Raw genomic sequence first — 25223 nt, 5'->3', positions numbered from 1 at the left:
TTTTGAAGAAGGGTAAATATTTGTTTAATGAAGATATGGAGCCACAAGTACATTTTTTTTTCCTTTTGGCCGGGGGCTCTTATGTCTACTCTCCAGGGGACTTAACAGCCTAAGGAAAGTAGCAAAAAAAGAAAAAAACCCTTGGGCTAGGGTCTGTGGTACAAAGAATGCTCAGTGGACAGGCCTGGGACTCAGAACTGCCCCTTTGTATTCTTTGAGGCCTGGCGGCTCACTCCCTAGTGCAGTGGTTCTTAATTTGAAATGTAGATCAGAAACTCATGGGGTGATTCATCAAGGTATACATATCTAATGAATGCCTACCATTCCCCTCTCCCCAGCTAGTTATCACTGGGGGAGAGATGTCATACTCTGGTCACCATACCTGGTGATACCTGATCACAATACTCTGGTGATTTTTTTTTTTTTTTTTTTTTGGTGAGGAAGACCAGCCCTGAGCTAACATCCGTGCTAATCCTCCTCTTTTTGCTGAGGAAGACCGGCTCTGAGCTAACATCTATTGCCAATTCTCCTCCTTTTTTTCCCCCAAAGCCCCAGTAGATAGTTGTATGTCACAGTTGCACATCCTTCTAGTTGCTGTATGTGGGACGTGGCCTCAGCTTGGCCGGAGAAGCGGTGTGTTGGTGCGCGCCCGGGATCCGAACCCGGGCCGCCAGTAGTGGAGTGCGCGCACTTAACCGCTAAGACATGGGGCCGGCCCTGGTGATTCTTATACATGTATATTTTTTCTTCGTACTTCCAGTCATTTCTCCCACCTGACATTTTCTCCCTGCTTCTTACATTTCGTAGTTCTTCATGACCATTCTTCTTACATCTTATTTTACTTCCTCTGAGAGAGGGCCTCTAGGTGCAGCGAGGTTCAAATGATGATAACATCTCAATTTAGAGCTCCGAATGCGTTCCCGTTTTCTAGTAGAAACATTGGTATAGATGAGGATTAATATTCTGAAGTAAAATAGTGCACCTCAGATACAAATGAGTTAAATTGGCTTTTATTTGTGAGGAATTACATTCTGAGTTCGAAGTAATGGACTTAACTTTTGAAACAAAACTTAAGTCTGTTAGTTAAGGACTCATGGAATCAAACCTGCTGTACAGAACATCATCATATACTTCTTGCCATACCCCCCTCCTATACTCTGATTTCTTACCTTTACAGATAGAGACCCAGCAGCTCTATAAAGGCAACCTTCCTTGGGAGGAGCCCCAGGTTGGCCCCTGGAAGATGGGTTGGAAAATGGGGCACATTTCTCTGTGGCTAATCAAAAAGGTTCAAACAATTATTTGCTGTCATATTTAGAAGTACATACACTTTGCTGGTTTTGAGATTGAGCCTATGCAGATAGTTAACTGGAGCCTCTAAAGAAGAAACCTTTTTATTCTTAAGTGACTGCTTAGTAATCTACATAACAAATGAGCCATTTTGCTTCAGAGATGTGAAATAGGCATTTATAAATGAATAGTTTTTGAAACTAAAGTTGTTAAGACAAAGTTCATCTTTTCACAGTAGGGTTTCTCCAGAAAACCCTCTTTACCCTATTGAAATGCAGCTAGTTTGAGCTAGGAAAGCATATTCCAATAATAGGCCCACACAATTAGCCTTTACTATAATGGAGTGAATGCTGGAATTTTGTACATCATCATCATCAATTGGTGTTAGTCCCAGGGGAACCGAATAATAGCTAGAAAACCTTGATTGAGAGATGCAAACAAAGCTTTCTGTCTTATTCATAGGCATGCTTAGTTCTTGGAACTAATAAAATGTTAGGCTCTTAAATCTTATACTTTTTTGGTAACCATCTGCTTGTGGTAAAATTAAGAAATGATGCTCAGAACTATGTCATTATTTTGAATTAGAGGAAAATGTTGAGGTACTCTTCTTTTAGTGCTATATTCATACTAGACCTTGTATAGAAAGGACATAGTGGTGTGTTGGTGAATGTTGAACAACTGCCGTCGTGGGGATAAAGCCCTGAAATCTAGCGTTTGCTGATTTCTGAAGTGTAAGTTCTCCACCATGGCTGGTTTCTGATATCACTGAACTTGAAGTTGGGAAGAGATGCATATAATCAGCTGGCTTCAGCATGCTGCTGAATTAACCTTAGCTATCAAATGTTCAGAATTTTACAGCCTGCATTTTTTTTTTACAGCCTGTATTTTTAATACTTGTCTCATTCTGTCTTTACCTTTGTCCTTTGTTTTTTAAAAATTAGCCTTACTGATGTATAATTTACATACAATGCAATAAAATTCAGGAATTTTAAGCATATAATTTGATAAGTTTTGACAAATGTATACCCCACTACAATCATGATACCCTATAACCCCTTCTACGCACAGTCACCAGATTAATTTTTCTAAAATCTTGCTTTGCATTCACCACCCACCTGTGCATAAAACCATCACTGGCTATGTACTGTCCATATGATAAAGTACAAAACTGTGGCCTGGCCCTCTGCTGCCTTACCCTTTGTCTGCTTCTCTGGCCTTATAGACGCTACCTGCATACATAAATCCCTTATTCCAGAAAAACTGATCAGCTGGTTCCTAGCACAGTTCCTGCATCTGTGTCTTTGCTCATGTCTGTACTTGCCTGCAGTACTCCTGTCACCTCATGTTCCTTCCTGTCTTGACTGTTTTGCCTTTCCTTAAAAGTCTGGCTCAGACCCCATTTTCTTATACAGTCCAGTCTTTAGTGGTCACTTCTTCATCTGACCTATTGTACCACTGTTTGGCGCTTAACTTTGCAACTTGTACTGAAATCGCAAGTTTTTAATGGAATAGTTGGGTCTTCCCCAACAAAGTTGTAAACTGTGATAGGGTAGGAAATGTACAACTCAATTTTTAGCACTTGGCTTTGCTCAAAAAAAAAAAAAAAAAAGACTTAATAAGTGGTTCTTGATGACAATAAACTTTTCAGTGGCTCTTCCAATTCAGTAAATGACAAAGTCAGTGTCACTGTTGGGAACAATAGTACTGTGCTGTATCATAGACCTCTTACAGAAGGAAGGTTTGGTTTGTCACAGAGTATAAATGTGGAGTAATGTCTTTCAAAACCAGTGTTAGTCATTAAAATACACGTTGGAGCTTTTATCTCTGCCTTGAAAATTCATCCAAAGGTGGTTAGCATCATGGACTTTGAACTCTTGGCAAGATTTAAACATTTAGAGTAGGTCTCAAAGGAAAATTCTTTGTTCCTTTCAGCTAGCTTTATTTCACTTTTTGAAGTTCTGGTAAGAAGTCAGTAGGGTGTATCTTCATTGATTTCCTTCCTGTCCCAGGAAGCCATATTATGGTATTCTGAAAGAACTTTTGTGTCTTTTTCGGTAATAAATTTACTATAAGCAAATTGTTTTTCTTTTTATTTTAAAACTTGTACTCCCTCTGTAAAAAATTGCAGATGTACTTTTTGAAATCTGACATTGAGTGATAACAAATGTTTAGAGCAATTCTAGATGCCTATCTCTGTGTCACAGCCTACCTTGCAGGTTCCTCTTTTTTGTTGTTTAAATAATGGGTTTACTCAGGTTCCACAGTTGGTCCTCATCTCTTATTGGTTGACATACTTTTCTTGGGTGATTGTATCTATCATTGCCCAAATGCAAGTGTCTCCAAAATTTAAAAATTCCTTATCTTTTGTTTTCCAATCTTGGATGGCTAAATGCCTACCGGACATCTCCACTTAGCTATGCTTCAGAGACCATAGATTCAACATAAATGGGACCTCTCTCTCTACAAGTCTATTGCTCCTCTTATTGCTGTTGCTCTCTTGCTGAATGGTATTGCCATCCCCAAATAATTCAGGCCTAAAACCTTGGGTGATTGGCTTGGCCCTCTTCCTCATCTTCTATATCTGTCAGATCCACATCAAATATTTCTCTTAAATCCTTTTCCTTCTCTCTGTCTGAAATCAGGCTAACCTCATCCTTTGTTGGGAGGGGCACTCCCTCACCCTCCAAGTATTTAATTGGTGAACTAAAAGCAGGTCCACTTCCCTGGCCTCAGAATAACCAAGCTCATGAGTTTGAAAGGTAAAATTGGAAAGCCAGTACATAATTTTCAGTGTGTACCAGTGTGTTCCCTCCCTGTAGGTACACAGAGCTAAGAGCCCATACCATGAGTAGGTTATCTGAGAAGGAATCAGAACAAAAGCAATGAGATGAATCGAGTATTTAATGGCCTGCCATAATTGGATGATACCACTATTTCGTAATAGGGAGATCCCTTGTGACCAGAAAACTCATGTGTTTGAGCAAAGGCTCCCCTCCCCTGCCTAGTTGCTTCATTAGCCCCTGCCAGTCTTTCTCTTTTTAATTTTTCTTCAGTGCTTGCAAGGCAGACCCTTGCTGTCAGATACCTTGTTTCTTTGTATGTATGAATATGTTCATTCTGGCTCTGCTTGAATCTTGCTACACGGAAACCAAGCTTTCTCTTTCAGATGGCTTGCACCTCTCTCTTCTCAGTCATTTTGTATTGGTCTGGAGTTGAACTTTGAAGGCCATCTTAGTACATGTGTTTGGAGACTTCATTGTAGCTGACATGTAAGAACAAAAGGCTAATCTCTCCCTTGGGTTCAGCTGGCATTTCTACCTCCTGAAAACACACTTTCCCCTTCCCTACCCTCCTCAGTTTGGAGCACCCTCAGTATGCACCCTCGGTTTGCCTCCTTAATACCGTCTGAGTAACACTCATTTATTTCACTGTTTGGTAAACGTTTGTCTATTTCCCCATTAGAACTTGAGCTGTCAGAGGGCAGGCGCTCTCTTTTTTCCAGATCCCACTGTCTAGCATAGTGCCTGTCACCCATTCACATTACTCACTTAACCAGTATTTGTTGAGCACCCACTATATGCCATGTAAAGAACAAGTCAAATAAGGTTCACTGCCCTCTTGGAACGTGAATTTTGTTGAAGTTGAGGGAGGATGTAAACAGACAAAATCATACTTATGGTAAGACCTACAAGGAAATGGACAATAGACTGAAGTAGAGACTAATTGGGGGTCTGTTGGGGTGTATACCTCAGGTGATCAGAAAGATCTCTGAGAAAGTGGCATTTAAGACACACCATAGAGGATAAAGAAGAAGCAAGCTATCTGTAGAAACCGGGAAGCCAGGGCTAGCCAGAAGTAGCCATTGGAAAGGTCCTGAGAAGGGCGAGAGCTTGTTGTGTTTCAGGAAATGAAAGACCAGTGTGGCTGGAAAGGCAGAGAGGAAGAATATGGCATGAATATACTGTGTCAGTCATATTTTGGGCTTGTATCAGTGAAATTAGAACTTTGATACAGTGATTCACGTAGGTTAAGATTTATTTGGAGCTAGTACTTGATTATCTGTTAGAATTTGTGATTCTAAATGTTCATTTTGCATATTCCTTTCTGGAAAGTTAATTTTCACAAATAATAATTGAAAGAAAACCTGGAATTACAGTTTTATAGGAACTGACCAGCTACTCTTGGGAGGTTCCTTTCCATGCCTGAATTTCTGTCCCTAGGGAACCTGTGATATAGCCAGATAAGCCTTCTGTATCATATTGAGAATTTTTGCTTAGTCTTATTGACCATCATTATTTTCTGCTGGTTGATCTTCAAAATATTCAGCACAACTGTTGGTAAATACTATTAATTGTGGTATCCTCATCTGAAAACCAATTCAGGGTAAGCACAGCTGTGTCATTTAAACTTATATGAGTACAGTTTTTGAATTATGTTGATTGGTGTGCTAACTTATTTTGAACTATTATTTGGATTTTCTGTAAGTGCAAGACTTCTTCCCTTCTCACAGACCCGTTTTGTGCCTTTCACTGCCCTCGGTTGCATATGCATTATTGGGCTTAATGGAAAGCAGAATATTGAGTAGAGAGACAAGGAGTGGTAACTGTACTACTTAGCAACAATCTTACCTTGGAAAGTGTTGCAGACTGGTGATTTCTTCATCTTTGTAGTGGAAACAATACCTGCACAGAGGGTTGTTGAGGGGGTTAAATGAAGTATCATATGTAAGACACTAACATCTCTTGGTAGAGGGGGAAAAGCAAGAGTTAGAAAACATTTCACTTGCTGTAGGCTGGTGCCTCTCAAACTTCAATGTGCATGCTAGTCACTGGGGGATCTTGTTAAAATGCAGATTCCGATTCAGTTAGTCTGGAATGGGGCCCAGTTTCTGCATTTCTAACAAGCTCACCACCTTGAGTAGCTAGGTCCTAGGCTACTTACCTGGGAAGTGGTGGAGCTGGGTCTCAAACCCAGGTTTGCTCCACTCCAAAGCCTTCCACCATCCCATAGAACCTCCCTAACTCTTATCAGAGGAACAAAGGTTTTATGGAGGGACCTGTAAGTTGGTTATTTAATAATTCCTTATACTAGTAAGGATCTGAAGTTGTATTTTATTCATTCCTTTTTTTTTTTTCTTGTGAGGAAGATCAGCCCTGAGCTAACATCCGTGCTAATCTTCCTCTTTTAGCTGAGGAATACTGGTTCTGAGCTAACATCTATTGCCAGTCCTTCTCCTTTTTTTTTTCCCCAAAGCCCCAGTAGATAGTTGTACATCCTTCTAGTTGCTGTATGTGGGACACGGCCTCAGCGTGGCCAGAGAAGCGGTGCGTCGGTGTGCGCCCGGGATCCGAACCCGCGCCGCCAGTAGCGGAGCGTGCACACTTAACCGCCAAGCCACGGGGCCGGCCCTATTCATTCTTTCAGCATTTACTTAGAACATTTTTTATGTGCTCCATCCCCTTTTTAAAGGTCTTACTTTTAAAGAAGTGTAGGGCTAGATAAAAAATGGGGGACTACTGCTTAATGTTGTCTATCAGACAATTATTTGGTGTCTCATCATCTTACACTTAAATGTCCCATATTGCTCTTATCTACCCCACCCCTAACCTGCTCCTCATCTTGCCTTCCCTTTTGTTTTTGTTAGAACAGTGTCCTCTGCCTCATCTATCAGGTTGGAAATACCAGATATTCTTGAGTCCTCTCTCTCCCTCACGTACGATTAGTCGTGAAGTTCTTTTAGTTCTTAGAAATCTCATTGAAATGTGGCTTCCTCTTCAGCCCTTTGCTGCCTGTCAGCTTTTGCGTGTCCTTGTTCATCAGACCCCTGCTGGCCTTTCTCCCACCACTGACTCCTTGCAGTGCTCTGCAGTCTCGCTGGAGTTAATCTCCCTAAACCAGCACAAGTCTGAGTATGGTACACCCCTCTCCAAAAGCTCTGTGGCCTAGGTAGAGAGACTATAGGACAGCTGATAGCTAAGAGCACAGACTTGAACTAGACTGCCTGGGTTCCAGCCCGAGCTCTACGCCTTGCTGGCTGTGTGAGCCTGGGCAGGTTACTTAACCTCTCTTTGTAATAATAACTTGTCTCCCTGGGCTGTTTTGAGGGTTATGAGTTAGTACAAAAGGCTTAGAACTGTGCTTAGCACATTGGAAGTGCCAAAAGGTCTAGCTGTGTTAATATTTGTGACTAAAAAGTGGAAGTAGCAATTTAAAAAATTGGGAAGGGGCTGCGCCAGCATAGAAGTTGGGCTGCATGCTCTCTTTAGAACAAATTATAGGTTAATAAGCCCCTCATTAGCAATTACTAATATCAGTGTAATAAGGACCTAAGCATATTAAAGGTAAAAAGTCACTTATGTACTTAACTCTTCTCAAGATTGAAGAGATGTAATTTCAGATTTATAGGTTTGTAAACAAGTTAGTTTAAACAGATGTACCCTGTTAAATCTGAGGATACTGTTTTTGGAGAATTAATGATAATAGTAAATACTGAGCCTTTCTTTAATCCTGTAAATATGTTTACTATTGCTCCCTTTTTGCATTGAGGAAAACCAAGGCACAGAGAGGTTAAGTGACCTGCCCAAGACCATATTGCAGTAAATGATCAAGCTGAGATTCAAACTAATGAGCCCACTCTCTAAATAATAATAAATCTCTGTCCAGACTTATTATGAAATCTCTGTTCTTGGAAAAGAACCCTCTTCCTTTGGGGAAGGAGAGCTCTGAAACTGGGTGATTTTGTGAAATTAAGTGGCAGAGAGGTAGTTGGGTAGGACTTCTTTGCTGTCCTTGGTGAGTCTCCAACATGTAACTCTTTATTCCTGGATTTTACCGTCTAGATAATGCTGGTGTTGAATACTTTCTATTTCTTTTAAAGTGATGTTAGAGGTCCCTTTTTAACAGAAAAATTCTTAATTACTCCTGGGCAAGTTGTAGTCAGGTACTGATCCCTATCTGGCTGCCTCCTGTCAGCTCGCATATTAATGAATACCCTTCCTGTGCCGTCAAGCCGGCATGTGGTTAGGGAATGGATGCCACCTGATCAAGCCCAGGAGTGAGAAAGGTAAGTTTGTGAGGGAAAACACTCAAATACAAATATTCGTCTTGATGTGTTTAAACATGTTGAGACAGTTCTATTATAGTTGAGGGACAAATTAATGATAGTTACATTGGTTACAATGTAGTGGTTACAATGATAGTTACATTGGCTTAGTTTTTTAAGGCAGTGATTATTTCCTTGGGAAAAAATACTGAAGAGAAACTGAATCATACAATATTGTATGACTCAGCGGTGAATAATATTTACATGGTCATTAATAACGTAATCTCTGAATATTGATTTGGCCAACAGTGGTAATATAACTATATTCCATGGATAGGGAGAGGGAATGTGGGGGAAAGGTGAAAATCCTGATATTCTATAGTGAGAAAGTCATTTGATAATATTTGAAGCTAGAAAATCAAATAATACAGAAGAATGTTATTTAGATGTATGGAAAGTAAATACCATTCTGTATATTTGAATTATTTTCTACAAGATCTCTCATTTATTTTTAGTAGTCAAGGGTAAACTTTATGGCTTTTAGTAAGTTGGAGACTAATATTATATATTTCTTTAAATGTTGGATATCTGGTTTTTTGTTGTTTTTTTTTAAATTTTTTTTTTGTGAGGAAGATCAGCCCTGAGCTAACATCCATGCCAATCCTCCTCTTTTTGCTGAGGAAGACCGGCCCTGAGCTAACATCTATTGCCAATCCTCCTCCTTTTTTTTTTTTTTTTTTTTTTCCCTTTTTCTCCCCAAAGCCCCAGTAGATAGTTGTATGTCATAGTTGCACATCCTTGTAGTTGCTGTGTATGGGACGCTGCCTCAGCATGGCCGGACAAGTGGTGCATGGGCCGGACAAGTGCGCGCCCAGGATCCAAACCCGGGCCGCCAGTAGCGGAACCTGCGCACTCAACCGCTAAGCCACGGTGCCGGCCCCTGGATATCTATTTTTGAGGGATTCAAATCTGTAATTCTTTTGTGAGAATCCATTATTTTGTATGCTGTGATTGCAGAAGTAGTTTGGTCTAAGGAGCTATTTAAAATACTAGGCCCACCCAAGAAATAAGAAATTAACCTCCTATCCTATTTGGGGCATAGATTTAGAAACACCAATACTAAATTTAAGTATTTAGAGAAATAGGTAAGATATTCCTGTCTTTTAATTGAGTGACGCCATGTAGTTAACCTATCTGATGAGTTAAGTGAGATTTAATTGGCTAGTCTTGTCTTTGAGATAGTTGGTGAGAGGTGCTTCACATCCTAGTGCGTTTTTGTTCGTGAATCCTAGAGGGCCACCTTCTCATGCAGATGTTAGAGAGGCAAGAAGGAAGGACCCTAGAGTGGATCCCTTTTCCCTTGGGTGACCCAGCCAGGGCTGCAGTTGAATTGGTGAACAGCATGAGAGAAAAAGAGCACTGGGCAGTTTGAAGTTCAAATGGCAATTGGGGAAATGTTTAAAGATGAACTTTTTTCACTTTAAAAGCTTTAATTACCAATATTGGTGAAAGTATGAGGAAAACAGGTTGGCTTATATGATGGTGGTTAGAAAGTAACTGTATGCAGCATTTTTGAAGGACATTTAGGCACTATTTATCAAAATTAAGTATATAGGCCTTTGAAAAGTTCCACTTCTAGAAATTGCAAACAGAAACTGAAAAAGTTTAGCAAGAGACATATACTGAGATGTTCATTTGTAACATTGTAATAGCATAAAACTGACAACAACCTGCCTGTTCACTAATGGATGCTTTAGTTAAATTATGGTACATTGATACTGTGCAGGCATTTTTTTTTTTAAAAAAGGGAGCTTAGATCTACATGTACTGATAAAGATGTCCTCCATATATAACACGAAGAAAGGTGTTTACAGAACAGTTTACACTTGTGTGTCTGTGTGAATGTGTGTGTATATAAACATTTCTATATAAAATATATAAACAATGGTAATATCTGGGCAGTGGGGGGTGGGGTGGGAAGGCTATTCTAGACCCCACTCACATTTTAAAAGACAATTTTTTAAAAAAGCCTAAAACTCAGTACTTCACCAGTTGAGGTTATTTAGTTGCATTGAAAGGCATTCTCAGAACTGCACTTTGTCCTCTGATTGTGGCACCAGCAAACTGTTTGTCTCACTTAGTGGCACCTGAGCCTATCAGTCCTACTTGTCCCCATGGTACAAACATGAGAGAGGGAAACCTAATAGTTTTGTCACCTTTTCAATGCCAAATTTTCTTTCTATATATACTCCCACTGTTGTGTGTGTCTAGGTTTGTTTTCTCTTGTTTTGCTAAATAACTTTAATTTTTTTCACATTGTTTAATTATTCAGGAAGCATTTCTTGTGAGAAACTTAGTTTTTAATTTCCTTCCCATACCCCATAACAATACAGCCTTTATTCTGTTACTGTTTATGCATATTAAAACAGAAATCTCAGATTTCGGTTTAAATTATTAGGCTAGCTTCCCTATCGCTTATATTCATCACTTCCATATCTCTTAATTATTCCTGACAACCCAGTTCCTACTATGTGTTAATCATTGCTGTTGGTCTTGAGCTAGCAGTCTGACTAGCATGGCAAGAAAGCTTCCTTTCTCAGCTCTCGCACCTGTTACTTGTATGATGCTTAAAATAGCTCCAGTCACTCTGGTGGTTGTATCACATTGCACACCTAGTTACAGTCCACTTTTACCTCACATCTCTTGACTTTCCAGGGTTTTCTGCTTATTTAATCATATTGGAGTTATTTTCTTATGGTAGGGTTCTGTTTTAAAATTTCAGTTCTTTTGCTTATTTTTACTATGGACTTTGTTTGGAAAGCAACACTCCAGTTTTTGCTGCAAGTTTTCATACCAGTTCTTTCATCCTAGTTATTCACGAAGATAATAAAGGCAGTTTATTAAAGCTATTTGAACATATCAAATAGGATATTTTCCTACTAACTACCCTTTCATATAGTTTTTAAGCAGTATTTCAATCAAGAAGAAACTGCTGTTTTCCATATCACTTTTGAATTATCTTTTGTGTTTGTGTGTGTGTGTGTGTGAGGAAGATCAGCCCTGAGCAAACATCCATGCTAATCCTCCTCTTTTTTTGCTGAGGAAGATCGGCTCTGAGCTAACATCTGTTGCCAATCCTCCTCCTTTTTTTTCCCCAAAGCCCCAGTAGATAGTTGTATGTCATGGCTGCACATCCTTCTAGTTGCTGTATGTGGCACGCAGCCTCAGCATGGCTGGAGAAGCAGTGCGTCAGTGCACTCCTGGGATCCGAACCCGGGCCGCCAGTAGCGGAGCGTGCGCACTTAACTGCTAAGCCACGGGGCCGGCCCTTGAATTACCTTTTAATCTCTTTTTTTTTTACGCTATTTATTCAAGCCTCTATTAAACTTCCAACAGATAATTGCTATTACCTCTCATAATTCTTCCAAATGGATAATAGAAACTGGGCTCAATTGAATAAAGGCATATTCATTTGTTTTGGAACTCAGAGTTCTCTACATGGTAGACCATGCTTTAATTTAGCATTCTATCCAGTATATTCGTCTGTAGTTCTGCTTTTTTCAGTATAAAATGGTGACGATGATCTTGAACCTGTTACTTATTCCTTTGCACATGTATTGCTTTAAAAAGCCTGAGTCTGTGCTGCTCTCTGTCCTCTTATCATTTTTATGAAATCAAGGTGGTTTTTATTAATATTTGCTACACCTAATGAACATGGAGTAGTAAAGGGAATAGCAGGCGTTGGCCATTCATGTTCTGGGAGAGAACCAGGGAGTGAGGAGGCACTGTTACCAGAGCTTTAGAATGGTAATTTATAAGGGCAAACTAATTGTATGTGCATGTGTGTTATCTCTCCCCCTTTGCTCTGGGCTTACAGGCACTTATATTTGAATTTTAAAGACCTTGTTTTAAGAAATTCTCCTTGAGATTATTATTATTATTTTTTAAGATTTTATTTATTTATTTTATTTCCCTCCAAAGCCCCAGTAGATAGTTGTATGTCATAGCTGCACATCCTTCTAGTTGCTGTATGTGGGACGCGACCTCAGCATGGCCGGAGAAGCGCTGCGTCGGTGCGCGCCTGGGATCCGAACCTGGGCCACCAGCGGCAGAGCGCGCGCACTTAACCGCTAAGCCATGGGGCTGGCCCCTCTTTGAGATTATTGAAGTCGTAGAATTATGATGGGGAATTGTTGGTCTTTAGAGACACAAACTCATAATTAGCCAGCACAGAGAAGGAAAGGAAGAAGAGCCGTGGCCTAGGTTGTAGACCTGGGTCTTTCTCTAAGTAGCTCCATGACTTCGAGATGTGTTGACTGTTACATGAAAAGAAGAGGATGACCACATACATATCTAAGATCTCCCCCTACTCATTTTCTGCAATCCATTGTTTTTCACTCTTCCGTAATCTTTATCTGCTGAATGGGTACCACTGCTTGGTGTCTATTAATTTGTACACATCACTTTGCAGTTGTAATATACTACATGTCACTTGGAGAGTGCCAAAGAAAATATTTCCTTTTCAATGTCACTGCATACTGTGAACGATTCACATATGCCTTGATTAGAATGTCTGTGGGTAAGCCTTATTAAAAACTTACTTAGCTTAATTCTGTTTTCGAGTGGCATTGCAGTCTCCGTGTCAGGTGTTAGGGTAAAAACTGGTCTACTGTATTTAAAACAAATAAAGGAAGTAAAGTTCTCAGAGATTTTCAGAGAAGAGAAGAGCATTGGAAACATGAATACCAAATACACTGCATGGATATTCCATAAAGCTGTATTAAATTTAGCTTAGTAATACTTATTGAGAAGCCGCTTCATGATGTACTTTGACTTAGGCACTGTGGATGACGCAGCGAAGAAGCATGCAGCCCAGAAGGGGAGGTATGATGTATTTTAAATAGATGTTTCCATTAGGATTTTGCAGAGTGCCACCCAACTATTTGCATGTTTCCGTATAATTTATGGGGAAATTGTATATTGCCTATGACTTCCAAGTTTTCAAGTTCAGGTACTGTTGTTGTCCTTAAGGTTGTGATTTGTTTATTTTTCTTCTCCAGCCTCCTGTGATTAGGTAGTCTGCCTTTGGAATGACAGGGTTCTTTCTGTCCGTTTTTCTGGCGTGTGGACAGTGTTTTCATCTACTTTCGTAATGAGGACAGGAAACTGGAAGTTGTAATTAAGTACCAGTATCTTTTAATGTGTTTTATGTGCTATAATTAAAAAAAAAATTTTTTTTAAACAATTTTTCTAGATGATTTGTTTGGATTTTCATTGTGGACTTGATGTCTCTGGGGTGTCTTATGTTTTGAGAATCTTGCAAGTCTATTTTTTCTCTGTGGATTCAACCAGCCATGGATTGAAAGGCCTACAAGGGTTTCGTCTGCACTGAACATGTACAGACTTTTTTTTCTGATCATTATTCCCTAAACAATAAGGTAAAACCACTATTTACATGGCATTTACATTGTATTAGGTATTATAAGTAATGCAGAGATGATTTAAAGTGTATTGGAGGATGTGCATGGTTTATATGCAGATATTACACCATTTTATTTAAGGGCCTTGAGCATCCGTGGATTTTGGTATCTGCAGAAGGTCCTGGAACCAATCCCCCAAGGATACTGAGGGACAACTGTACAGTCTTCTGATTAAAAAAAAAAAAAGAAGAAATAATAGGTATTGGAAATTAAATGTAAATTATTTTATTATGAAATTTTTCAAGTATACACAAGATTAAAGATTAGTTTAATTAATCCCCATCACCCAAATTAAAATTTTTCCATTATCAGTGTTTTCTCACACATCTATTTTTCTTTCTTATTGATATATTTTAAGGCAAATCCTAGACATTGTTATTCATTTAGCACATATATCAGTAGGCCCCTCTTAGAAATATCGACATTTTTGGGGCCGGCCCAGTGGCATAATAGTTAAGTTTGCGCACTCCGCTTTGGCAGCCAGGGGTTCACGGGTTCGAATCCCAGGTGCAGACATACGCACTGCTCATCAAGCCATGTGTGGCGGTGTCCCACATATAAAATAGAGGAAGATGGGCACAGGTGTTAGCTCAGGGCTAATCTTCCTCAGCAAAAAGAAGAGTATTGGCAACAGATGTTAGCTCAGAGCCAGTCTTCCTCACACACACACACAAAAAGGACCTTTTCTTAAATAACCATAATGCCATTATCACACTTAAGAAAATAAGCAATTTTTTGGAAAGAGTATTTATTTTTAACATACTGTGGGTTTTACCTTTGAATCAAGCTATAACAAACCAAATTGTGAAAATTAGGCTTTTGATTAACCTTTTGAGTTAAGAGTAATGTACTGTTTAATTAGCTAATATACTGTTAATTTAGGTACATGGATTTGTACATTTTGTTAAAAGTAAACAGAATGCACTGCTACCATAAAATGGCAAAGCAGTGGAGTTTGTTTATTAAAGAACTATTTCTCTTTTATTGATAGTCCTCTAAATATTTTGAGGTGCTTAACTGGAATTTGAACTTTTTAGAAAATATAAATCTTATTTCTGTTTTGACTGTGTTACCTTGGTCTCACGATGGCATCATTATTTTTCTGTATTTCCCTTTGCTTTTCTCTCTCTCGCACTTTTTCTGCAACTGGGTCATCTCTGTCTGACTTTGTAAATCTGCTTTTTAAAACATTTTGTTGAGGATGGAGTGGGGCTTACATTTCCTATATATGTTTCTGATGCACTTTGTTTTTCTGAAATCTATTTTTTTTTTTTTTGGGAGGAGGAAGATCAGCCCTGAGCTAACATATGATGCCAGTCCTCCTCTTTTTTCTGAGGAAGATTGGCCCTGGGCTAACATCCGTGCCTATCTTTCTCTACTTTATATGGGACGCCACCACAGCATGGCTCGACAAGCAGTGCGTCGGTGTGCGCCCGGGATCCGAACTGGCGAACCCCGGGCCACCGCAGCGGAGCGCACACACTTAACTGCTTGTGCCACTGGGCCGGCCCCTTTAAAACCTATTTGAAAAAATTATTTTCTGTAACTAATGACTCTTAATATTTTTTGGAATTTTTTACTCTGTCATTTGGGAATCTGGTAGCAGAATAATGCATCCAGGGAAGAACTAAGTTATGATTTTCCCATTTTAAAAAATATTTTAACTTAGAACTTGCCAGTGTTTACTTGGGTTTCTGACATGGAAGCTTTAAATGAAAGTACAACACTTGAGAAAAAAAATCTCTCCTAAGGCTAGTGTGATTTATAGTCTGCTGGTTGGTGATGAAGAACATGCTTACTGTTTAACCTTAATCTTACCTGTTTAACTAAATTTTTTTTACTATCTATGTAAAATTTTAAAAACATATGCTACTTTTTACCCCTTAGATACTGAGTCTTTAAGTGTTCAGTATATTATAGTAAGTTGTCAAACTTTTTTGCTCTACTTACTTTTGGACAATACATATTTATGTTGAAAAGGCTATTTTTAAGTAAGTGATACCTCCCTCACTCAGAGGGTGTTCGGCAGCTTCAGCGAACTAACTTACTTGTAAACTTCCAAACAAACAGCTAAGAATTATGTATTTTATTTATTGAAGAATGTCTTTCTTAGAATGTATTTACCCTTAGTCTTTTAAATAAAATTTCATGAACTTATCTGATTTTTATAACCCACCATAGATACATTTTAAGGGATGGTAGCCCAGTGACAGCTCTCAAACCTAGCTAAAGATGAGAGAGAAACTAGGAAAAGAACCTGCCAATACCTTCAGCATAACAGTATGGGAAATTTCTATTTCAGAAAATAAGTATATACCTTATTGGTTCCTAAGGGTATCATTGTATTTTGTAGTACTGTATAGCAACTGTTATTCATAATGATGACTTAATGTCAAGAAACAGTGGTTTTTTTAGTATTCTGCTTAAGAATGTAGAAGAAAGCTTTATTTTTCAGATACTATAAAAAAACAAGTGTTGCTTAAGTAATTTTAATCATGTGGAAATTTAGTCAGTTTTGTGTATTTACGTTACATTAAAATTGAATTTCTGTTGTGTCAGAATGTTGTGTCTACCTCTGTAGATACTTAATCTTCAACAATCCTGTGAATAAGGTAGTAACCCCTCCCCAATTCCCTCCTCCCTGCCTTTTTTTTTTTTTTTAGAGATTAGGAAATAGGCTCAGAGTTAAGTGGTTTACAAGGTGGTGCCTTTTAAATCCGGGTTTTCTGGCTGTTTATAATATATCGCCTCTTGGTTTATCCATTTATACTTCAAATTTAGTGTGTTCAAAACCGAACTTAGCATCTTCTATAAAAAACTTGTTCCTTCTGTCCTGTGTTCCACTTTGCCATTAATGGTGGCAAACTCACCTGTCTGACAGGCTAAAACTATACTTAGATCTCAAACTAGCAGCTTCAGGCTGTGCCTGTCTTGCAGCTTCATTCATGTGTTCATTTTATACATATTGATTGAATGCCTACTGTGTGCCAGGTACTTTTCTGGGCTCTAGGAATGCAGCAGTGACCAAAAAAGACAATTCCTACCCTTATGGAGCTTGCGTTGTAGTAGTAGGAAACAAGTAATAAGCTAAAGTAAAATATATAATATATTAGTTGGTGGGAATGTAGCAGTATGTGGTTGTAATTAAGGTGGTCCCAGGAGATTTCACTGAAAGACATTGGAGCATATGTGCTTTGTTTACATTTAGAAATTAGGAGATTGACCTAGATATCTAGTTTTTTGGTTTCTCGTGAAAGTGAGATATTCTAGCAACGCTGGTGCTTTCTTCTGGCTATACTGTGTCTTGTCAGTTGCAAAGTCTGTGAGTCTCCATTTAATTTCTCCCATCATTCCCATGGCTGTTACCTTAGTTGAGGCCTTGAACATTTCTTTTCTGCTCTTTTGCTTTCACTCTATTTATCACACCGTCAGCCAGTCCTACACACCACAGCTCGGTTATCTTTGTAAAGCACAGTTATGTTGCACTGTGCCTGGAAATACCAACTGTCTCTCTGTTCACCAGATAAAATCCATGCTTCGGGGCCCTTCGTAATCTGGTCTTGGCCTACTTTCTAATACTCCCCATGGTCCACTTATCGAAATAAAAATACAGTAGTCCTTATTCTCTGGATCTATCTTGTGCTTTTCTGTCTTTGCTTTAAATGCCTTCTCCCCACCTCTACATGTCCAAATCACTGTTTTTAAGACCTGTGTGGGCCGGCCCCGTGGCTTAGCGGTTAAGTGCGCGCGCTCCGCTGCTAGCGGCCCGAGTTCGGATCCTGGGTGCGCACCGACGCACTGCTTCTCCGGCCATGCTGAGGCCGCGTCCCACATACAGCAACTAGAAGGATGTGCAGCTATGACATACAACTATCTACTGGGGCTTTGGGGGGGGCGAGAATTAAGACCTGTGTAAATCCTTGCCTTCCATAGCAAACCACTTCTGTCTCTATCCACAAGCTGGAAGAAATCTCTTCCTACTCTAAACTTTAGTAGCACTTGATGCAAATTCTTTTTTTGCATGCATTCCTTAATGTACAGATCTCATGTTCCCTTGCTAGACTTTAAGCTTCTTGAAGGCAGGCTCTGTTTAAGAGTAGTTTTTGTTTGCCTAATGGCACTTATGTGGGAGGTATGTAGAATATTTAGTAAGCCAACTTTTTTTTTTTTCACCAGACAAAATGGTAAGTATTTAATTTTCTTTTTTATAATGAAAATGCAGGTCGTGTATTCATTTTTTTATTGATGTCTTAATAGTTTATAACATTGTGAAATTTTGATTGTAGATTATTGTTTCTCATTCACCATATAAATGCTTCCCTTCACCCCTTGTGCCTACCCCCCAACCCTCTTGCCCTTGGTAACCACCATACAGTGCTCTCTGTCCGTGTGTTGGTTTATATTCCACATAGGAATGAAATCACGCAGTGTTTGTCTTTCTCTCTGGCTTATGTCACTTAACATAATACCCTCCAGGTCCATCTATGTTGTTGCAAATGGGATGATTTTGTCTTTTTTTATGGCTTAGTCGTATTCCATTGTATATACATACCACATCTTCTTGACCCAGTCATCAGTCAAGTGACACTTGGGTTGCTTCCACTTCTTGGCTATAGTGAATAATGAGTAAGCCAACTTTTAATAGAAATAAAGCCTGTGCTCTTTCGTGGATTTAATAGATGCTAGCACTATATTCTTCATAGCTCAGCTTAATAGATTACTATTAATTCATGTGGAAAGCTTAAAATATTTTTTGGAGGGATACAGGGAATAAAACTGCTTGAACTTAGGAGATAGGATACGTGTATATTGTTTTGTTGATTGCTCTTGTTGTTGTATTTTTGCCTCCCAAATTGAGGTAAATGAATAAAAGTATGTCCTCCTTCTTTATCTATATGTATTTCATAACTGGTAGAAGCCTTTTTTCCTCCTCTTCACTGCCTTTCATCCTTTTCCCCATGCTTATTTTCTGAAAGCTTTTATTTCTGCTATTTTTATTATTTCTTCTTTGAATAAAAGTCCCCCTTTCTCCTAATATGAAGAACACAAACCTTTAAGAACCTTTTTTAAAAAAGTTTAAATTTTCTTCTCAAACAGGAGCCTTTGCTGTTGTACATTTTTCTTTACTTATAATTTAAACAGAAGCACATCTACAATTATTATTGTGCCCAGAGGCCATGTTTCATGGATATGCAAAAGCCATGCTCATCTTCATTCATTGTGCTTGGCTTTTTCTTAGACATCCTTTTGAATCCACTTAAATTTGATTCTTCTGGAATGTCAGCTGTTGATTTACTATCTTGGCAGTGTATTCTTCTCTTTCAAGAGGAAGTCTTTGTTTTCTTGAATACTGAATCACTTGCTATTTTTTTCTTCCTCAGACTAACTATTGGACCTCAGGAAAATGTTGGATTGTTTCATAAGCTTTTAAGAGAGCTATATAATAGCTGAGTTCTTCTAAACTGTTATGCTTGTTAAATGCTAAAGTTCTGATGATAACTGACTACATTATTTATTTTTTAAAACTTTGTTATTGAAAATTTCAAACATAAACAAAAGTGAAGAGAACAGAATAATGAGCCCCCATGTACTCATCACTCAGATCCAGTAATTGTCAACTCAGGGCTAATGGCATTTCTTCTAGACCTCTCTCTCCTAACTCTACCCACACTGGGTTATTTTGAAGCAAGTCCTAGATATCATATATTTTAATTAGTAAATATTTCATTTGTATCTCTAACGGAGAAGGATTCTTTATAAACATAACCCTCAAAGTATAATTTTTGTGATATTTTGCACATTAGTGGGTTAATAGGTATACCATATTTTTACCAAGAAAACTAGGTAGTGACAGTGCTGAGTTTCTTCAACTTTGCTAGTGTGATTAATCTCTAGGAGAGCTGGAAACAGACAGGTCTGAACATACAGAGAGAAAGCCACACAGATTGCTTCTACCTTCTGCACAGAAGCACATTCTTCACCCCAGTCTCTTATACCCATGGACACAGCTCAGGGAGGCCACCTTTTTTTATTTTATGAATTCATTGTCAGTAAACTTAGGAAACAATGCTGTCTGAATCCTAGGTCCTTCCTGTTAATGTCAGTCTTGTGGCACAGGCTTAGTGCTTTGGCTCCCTTTCTGGAAAATTCCAGAACTATATAAAAATCATTTCTAAAATCCCAATAGACACGTTTTGCCAAGAATGTCAGTTATCTCTTGACAGTTTGGCGTTAACCTTTAAATATTAGATTGTGTAATCATAATGCCATTCAGGAAAAATAAGGTGGTGGGTGGTTGGCATTTTAAACGTGAAATGAACTTAGGTTCCTCGGAATGTTAATCATTATTCTACTGAAAATGCTGATACTCTTTAATAGTGAAATGCTAAGTAAGTAGAAAGCAGTATTTTGTCAATAACTTAGATCAGAGGTGAGTAAAATGTGGTTTTATGGGTTTAGCATATATTTACCAGAACAATATCTGAAGGATATTTTGTATTTTCAGGCTTTGAAACTGAAAACGTAGTGAAGGAGCCTTCTACTGAGTTCCACCAGTCTGCTAGCCAGACCAGGACATCTCAGGAATAGATTATTATTTTTGTCGTTGTAACCTGCCTTCTCATTTGCCTTCCTTGCCCTTGACTTTGCAGCAGAGAGGAGAAAGAAACTCGTGGCCTCTACCATAAATACACATGGTAACAGCAGTCAAGTAATTTTCTATTTTTTGTGGGCAAGTCATTCATTCGTGGCAATGGAATGGCTTATTTTTAATGTAGTGTTTTTCTTTCAGCTAAACTTAAATTCTTTTTTTTCCATCTGAATTAGTGTCTGTATCATTCTAAAGCAGCATAAATTTAGCACAGCTTCTTCATTTTTACCAACTCGGTAGAGGTTGTAAAGGTTTCATTCAGTTTACCTTTAGCTTTTCATATGAAATGGACTATAAGAACTCTTTAATTTACAGTATAACATTTAATTAAAGACAGACCCACTGTATCTGGCATGTAGGTTGTACCAGGGATCATGGGAAAGAGGAGGTTTGGAGCATTGATTTCTAATCTCATTTTAACATGACTGTTGGAAAGGAGAATCTTCTCTGGGAAGTAGATAAAAGCATGGACTAAATCGCAAACAGATCATAAAATGGAAGAAACCTGGATTTATCGCATCCACGTAAAGGATAGAAAAGATACCTTCAGTCTTCTAGAAGAGACATCCATGTGGATAACTCATAATTTTAAATGATTAATTAAGAGTAATTGCTGTAGTGGCCGGCCCCGTGGCTTAGTGGTTAAGTGCGCGCCCTCCGCTCCTGGCGGCCCGGGTTCAGATCCCGGCGCACACTGACACACCGCTTGTCAGGCCATGCTGTGGCAGCGTCTCACATAAAGTGGAGGAAGATTGGCATGGATGTTAGCTCAGGGCCAGTCTTTCTCAGCAAAAAAAAAAAAAAAATGTAATTGCTGTAAATCAGTGTCATTCATAGCAAATTAGTTCTGATTGATGGGGAATGCTGCTTTTACAGGTTTTTATATTATAAAATTAGTTTATGACTTCTTTCATTAAACTCATTTAATCCTCTCCCTTATTCCATTCTTTCATTATCCTTGCGAATTTATTTGGTTTTGTTTATGGCTGGGGTATCTTTACTACTATATTCAATTGACTACTTCTATATACCCCAAGTTGAGCGGAAACATACGTTGGAGCAGCTGTGGGGTGAGGAGAGGGCACTAGTAGACACTAGTAGCAGCCTGTTGTATAAACGGCTTATAATTAATTTAACCAGTTTCCTATTGATAAATACTCAGATTATTTCCATTTTTAAATTTAAAATATTCCAGTAAATGTATTTACACTTTGTCTTGTTTTTAGTAAACTTTTTATTAAACAATAACATATATACAAAAAGTGTACAAATCATTTTTGCAGCTCAATGATAAATGGAACAATAAATAAAGGTGTCATTAGTACCCTAGAAATCCCCACAAACGCCTTTCCAGTTATCACATTCCCCACTAGGGTAACCACTATCCTGCTTTCTAATACCATTGATTCATTTAGCCTGTTTGAGATGTGTGTAAATGGATTTTTTTTTTGCTGTGTAATAGTCTGTTGGGTGACTGTAGTATAATTTATCCTTTTGATTGTTGATGAACCTTTGGGCTGTAACCTAATTTTTGGATATTACAGATAGTGCTGTGAACATTCTTAACCGTGTGTTTTGATGACCACAGCTATACATATCTATCGGGAGTAGCACTGATGGGCATGGGGTATGCTTATGTGCAGCTTTACCACCCAAACAGTTTTCCAAAGTGGTTGAAACTGTATCACACTCCCACCAGCAGTGTCTGGTTATTTTTAAAAAAATAACTTCATAGAAGTGAAATTTGAATAAAAGAGTAGATTTATTTTAGGTTTTGGAATATAGTGCTAAATTTGTCCTCAGGAGTACTAATTTATTCTCCACTAAACACTAGGTTTTATCGGACTCTTTCATCTTTTCAATTTATAGTGAAAAATTTCTCATTTTAAAACTACTTTAATGAGTTGAATTTTTTATAACTTAATTTTGCTCATTTCAATTTTCTTTTTTTTAACTGGGCTGTTTTGGCCTTTCTTTTTTGAGGTGTTTCTAATTTTGCTTGTTGCTTTGTAATAACTCCTTATTTTCAAAAAAATCCACATTTTTTTGTCATATGCTATAATTTTTTTTTCCTAATTTGTCCTTTGTCTTTTATAATTTGGAAGTTTTAAATGTGTGAGCATGCTTGCATCTGCTGATCTTTTCCTCTGTGGTTTCTGGCTTTAGTGTCATTCTTAGCCAGCCTTTAGTGTCTGCCTTTTTACCCCCAAGATTATTTTAAGTGTTTTCTTTGGGACTTTATTGTTTGTACTTAATTTTGTTTATTGTAACTGGATTTGACTTCTTTTTCTTTCAGTAACGCAAGGGTGGGTTTTTCTTTTTAGTTTTAAAACAATTATGTTTTACTTTCATTAGTTACATTAGCATTAGCTTTAGTATATTTTGCAGTGTGTCAGAGGATGACTGTTTGGTCAGGAAAATTTAGTACACCAAAGCATGCATGTATGTGTCATTTGACCATGAGAAATGAAGCCCATTTTCCAATGTGGATACTATTTGAATCCTTTCAATGTGCATGTTATTAAAGTAGTTAGTTTTCATTTAGAAAAGAATGAGATCAAATTAGCATAGACTAAATTATCTTATTTAGTATCTCTAGTGGATACTGCTCAGGGCTCTTGAGCAAGGACTTTGCCAAAAATAACACCCAACCTCTCTGTTCGGTGGCACATGGGACAGAGGATCTTAGTTTCGAATCTTTAAAAATACCATTTTCTCTGTAAAAATACAGAGAAAATTGGGCTTCTTTCTCTTTTGTATAGTAGTACATGTAATTAATATAATTTGCACTGCTGATTTAGACAGGTCTATCATATACAGTTGTTGTTGTTTTCTTTTTCCCCAAATGTTACAGTGGGATTTGAGAGCTCTCTAAAGCCTCCACCATCTAAGATTTCTATCAGTAGAGTCATTTTTGGGTTAGACCACAAAGCAGAGACATAAAACAGGTATTAGACCGGTAGCCCTCTCATCTTCTGGTATGGATTGGTTTGGTTTTTTTTTTTTTTTTTTTTTTTTTTTTTTTTTGTGAGGAGATCAGCCCTGAGCTAACATCCGCCAATCCTCCTCCTTTTTTGCTGAGGAAGACGGCCCTGGGCTAACATCTGTGCCCATCCTCCTCCACTTTATATGGGACGCCGCCACAGCATGGCTTACCAAGCAGTGCGTCGGTGCGCGCCCGGGATCCGAACCAGCGAACCCCGGGCCGCCGCAGCGGAGCACGCGCACTTAACCGCTTGCGCCACCGGGCCGGCCCCTGGATTGGTTTGGTTTTTATAGTTGAATCTTAGTACCCTAAAGGGGTTAGAGTCTTAGGGACAGGTAAGTTTTTGAGGAAGAGAACACAGAAGTGTTACTCCTCTGTGATTAGAGCTCCAGAGCACACCAGAACCTAGAGACCAGGCTAAGGGGAATGGAGGTTTGGGAGGGAGGGAAAGAGTAGGTGAAAATAAATACTACAGACAAGATTTAAAAAAATTTGTTTTTTGCTAATCTTTTGCATTTGGCACTACTACATGTAGCAAGGTTGTATCTCTAATTCAGGGAGAAAATTGTGGGGACTTTCCTTAGTAAATTCATAATTTTAGGAGCATAGCATTTCCAGTTTAGGAGAATCAATGTTTTCCTGAGTATTTGAGTTTGACTAAAGGAAATAATGGATTTATGTTAAAGGCTCATTGGGGATAAGGTTGGGGAGGAGAGAGTACAGAGGGGAGAAAAACTAAAATTAAGGTCCTATTTTTCATTTACTATACACAAAATGCAGTCTTACACGTTTGACATATTTAGCCATTTAATCCTCACAGAAATCCTATGAAGTGGTGCTTTCCTGATTTGCCAACAGAGAACAAGGGCGCAGGGATTGAGTTTACATTATTTTATGTAGGCTCACAAACCCAGTAAATGGCAGTCCTGGGATATGAATACCAGTCTCTCTGAATCTAAGCTGATTCGTGTTCTTTTTACGAGAGTACATATTGCCTTCTAAATTGTGTATATTTTATATTTTATCAGTTTCATATCAAATGTGGGTGCCACTTTAAATGGCATATCTTGGGGATGTCATCTGTAGTTCTTCCAGGTAATATAAAACCTATGTAATTTCCTTTACCTTCCACCTTAGCATTGAGAGTAAGCATGAGGTTACAATCCTGGGAGGCCTCAATGAATTTGTAGTGAAGTTTTATGGACCACAAGGAAGTAAGTACACGTGTTGGTATGTGTTCTTCTATTATCTTTTACTCAGTTCCTTAATAGACAATGAGAATATCGAAGACAGATGGTGGTTATGTGTAGTTTTTGAAAATTAAATTTAATGAATTCTAGAACCAGTGAGAAAGTCTTGCTCTTTTCATAATTACTTTATATGCTTTTCTCTTTTATTTCTGTGTGACAGTATTAAACATGGATTGTGAATTCTGGGTTTTGTTATGGATGGCCACATGCATGGTTTTGGAGAAATGTTTTTTGTTTTGTTTTTGTTTCTGTTTTTTGGTGGGCATGGGGTCGATTGAGATGGGAGGCTCTTACTTACCAAATAATTGGATAGTGTTTAATACTTTAGAGAATCGGGTAAATTTGGGGGAGAAAATGAATCTTTCCTTATTTTCTAACTCTAGATCTTTTAAAGAAAAGTATTTTAGTCTGAACATAGAGTACCTACTGGTTATAAGAGGTCTCTGACTCTTGAAGGAATTAATTTGCAAGGTCTTCAAAGTAGATTAGGATATAATGTTTAACTTAGACTCAGATTTATTTTCTA

At 38.3% G+C, this 25223-nt stretch overlaps 1 protein-coding gene across 2 annotated transcripts in view; it reads left to right on the top strand.

Moving 5' to 3' along the window:
- UBE2H (ubiquitin conjugating enzyme E2 H) overlaps nt 1–25223 on the top strand; it is a 98700-nt gene that overhangs the window by 33924 nt on the left and 39553 nt on the right. For both annotated transcript variants that reach the window (XM_058529860.1, XM_058529852.1), the window contains exon 2: nt 24585–24661. In XM_058529860.1, the coding sequence (XP_058385843.1) occupies nt 24585–24661 (77 nt within the window). The remainder of the gene's footprint in view (nt 1–24584; nt 24662–25223) is intronic.

The sequence above is a fragment of the Diceros bicornis genome, chromosome 3 (genome assembly GCF_020826845.1).
Source record: "Diceros bicornis minor isolate mBicDic1 chromosome 3, mDicBic1.mat.cur, whole genome shotgun sequence".
In the NCBI taxonomy this organism is placed as follows: Eukaryota; Metazoa; Chordata; class Mammalia; order Perissodactyla; family Rhinocerotidae; genus Diceros; species Diceros bicornis.
This window is presented reverse-complemented; position numbering and strand designations above follow the sequence as displayed.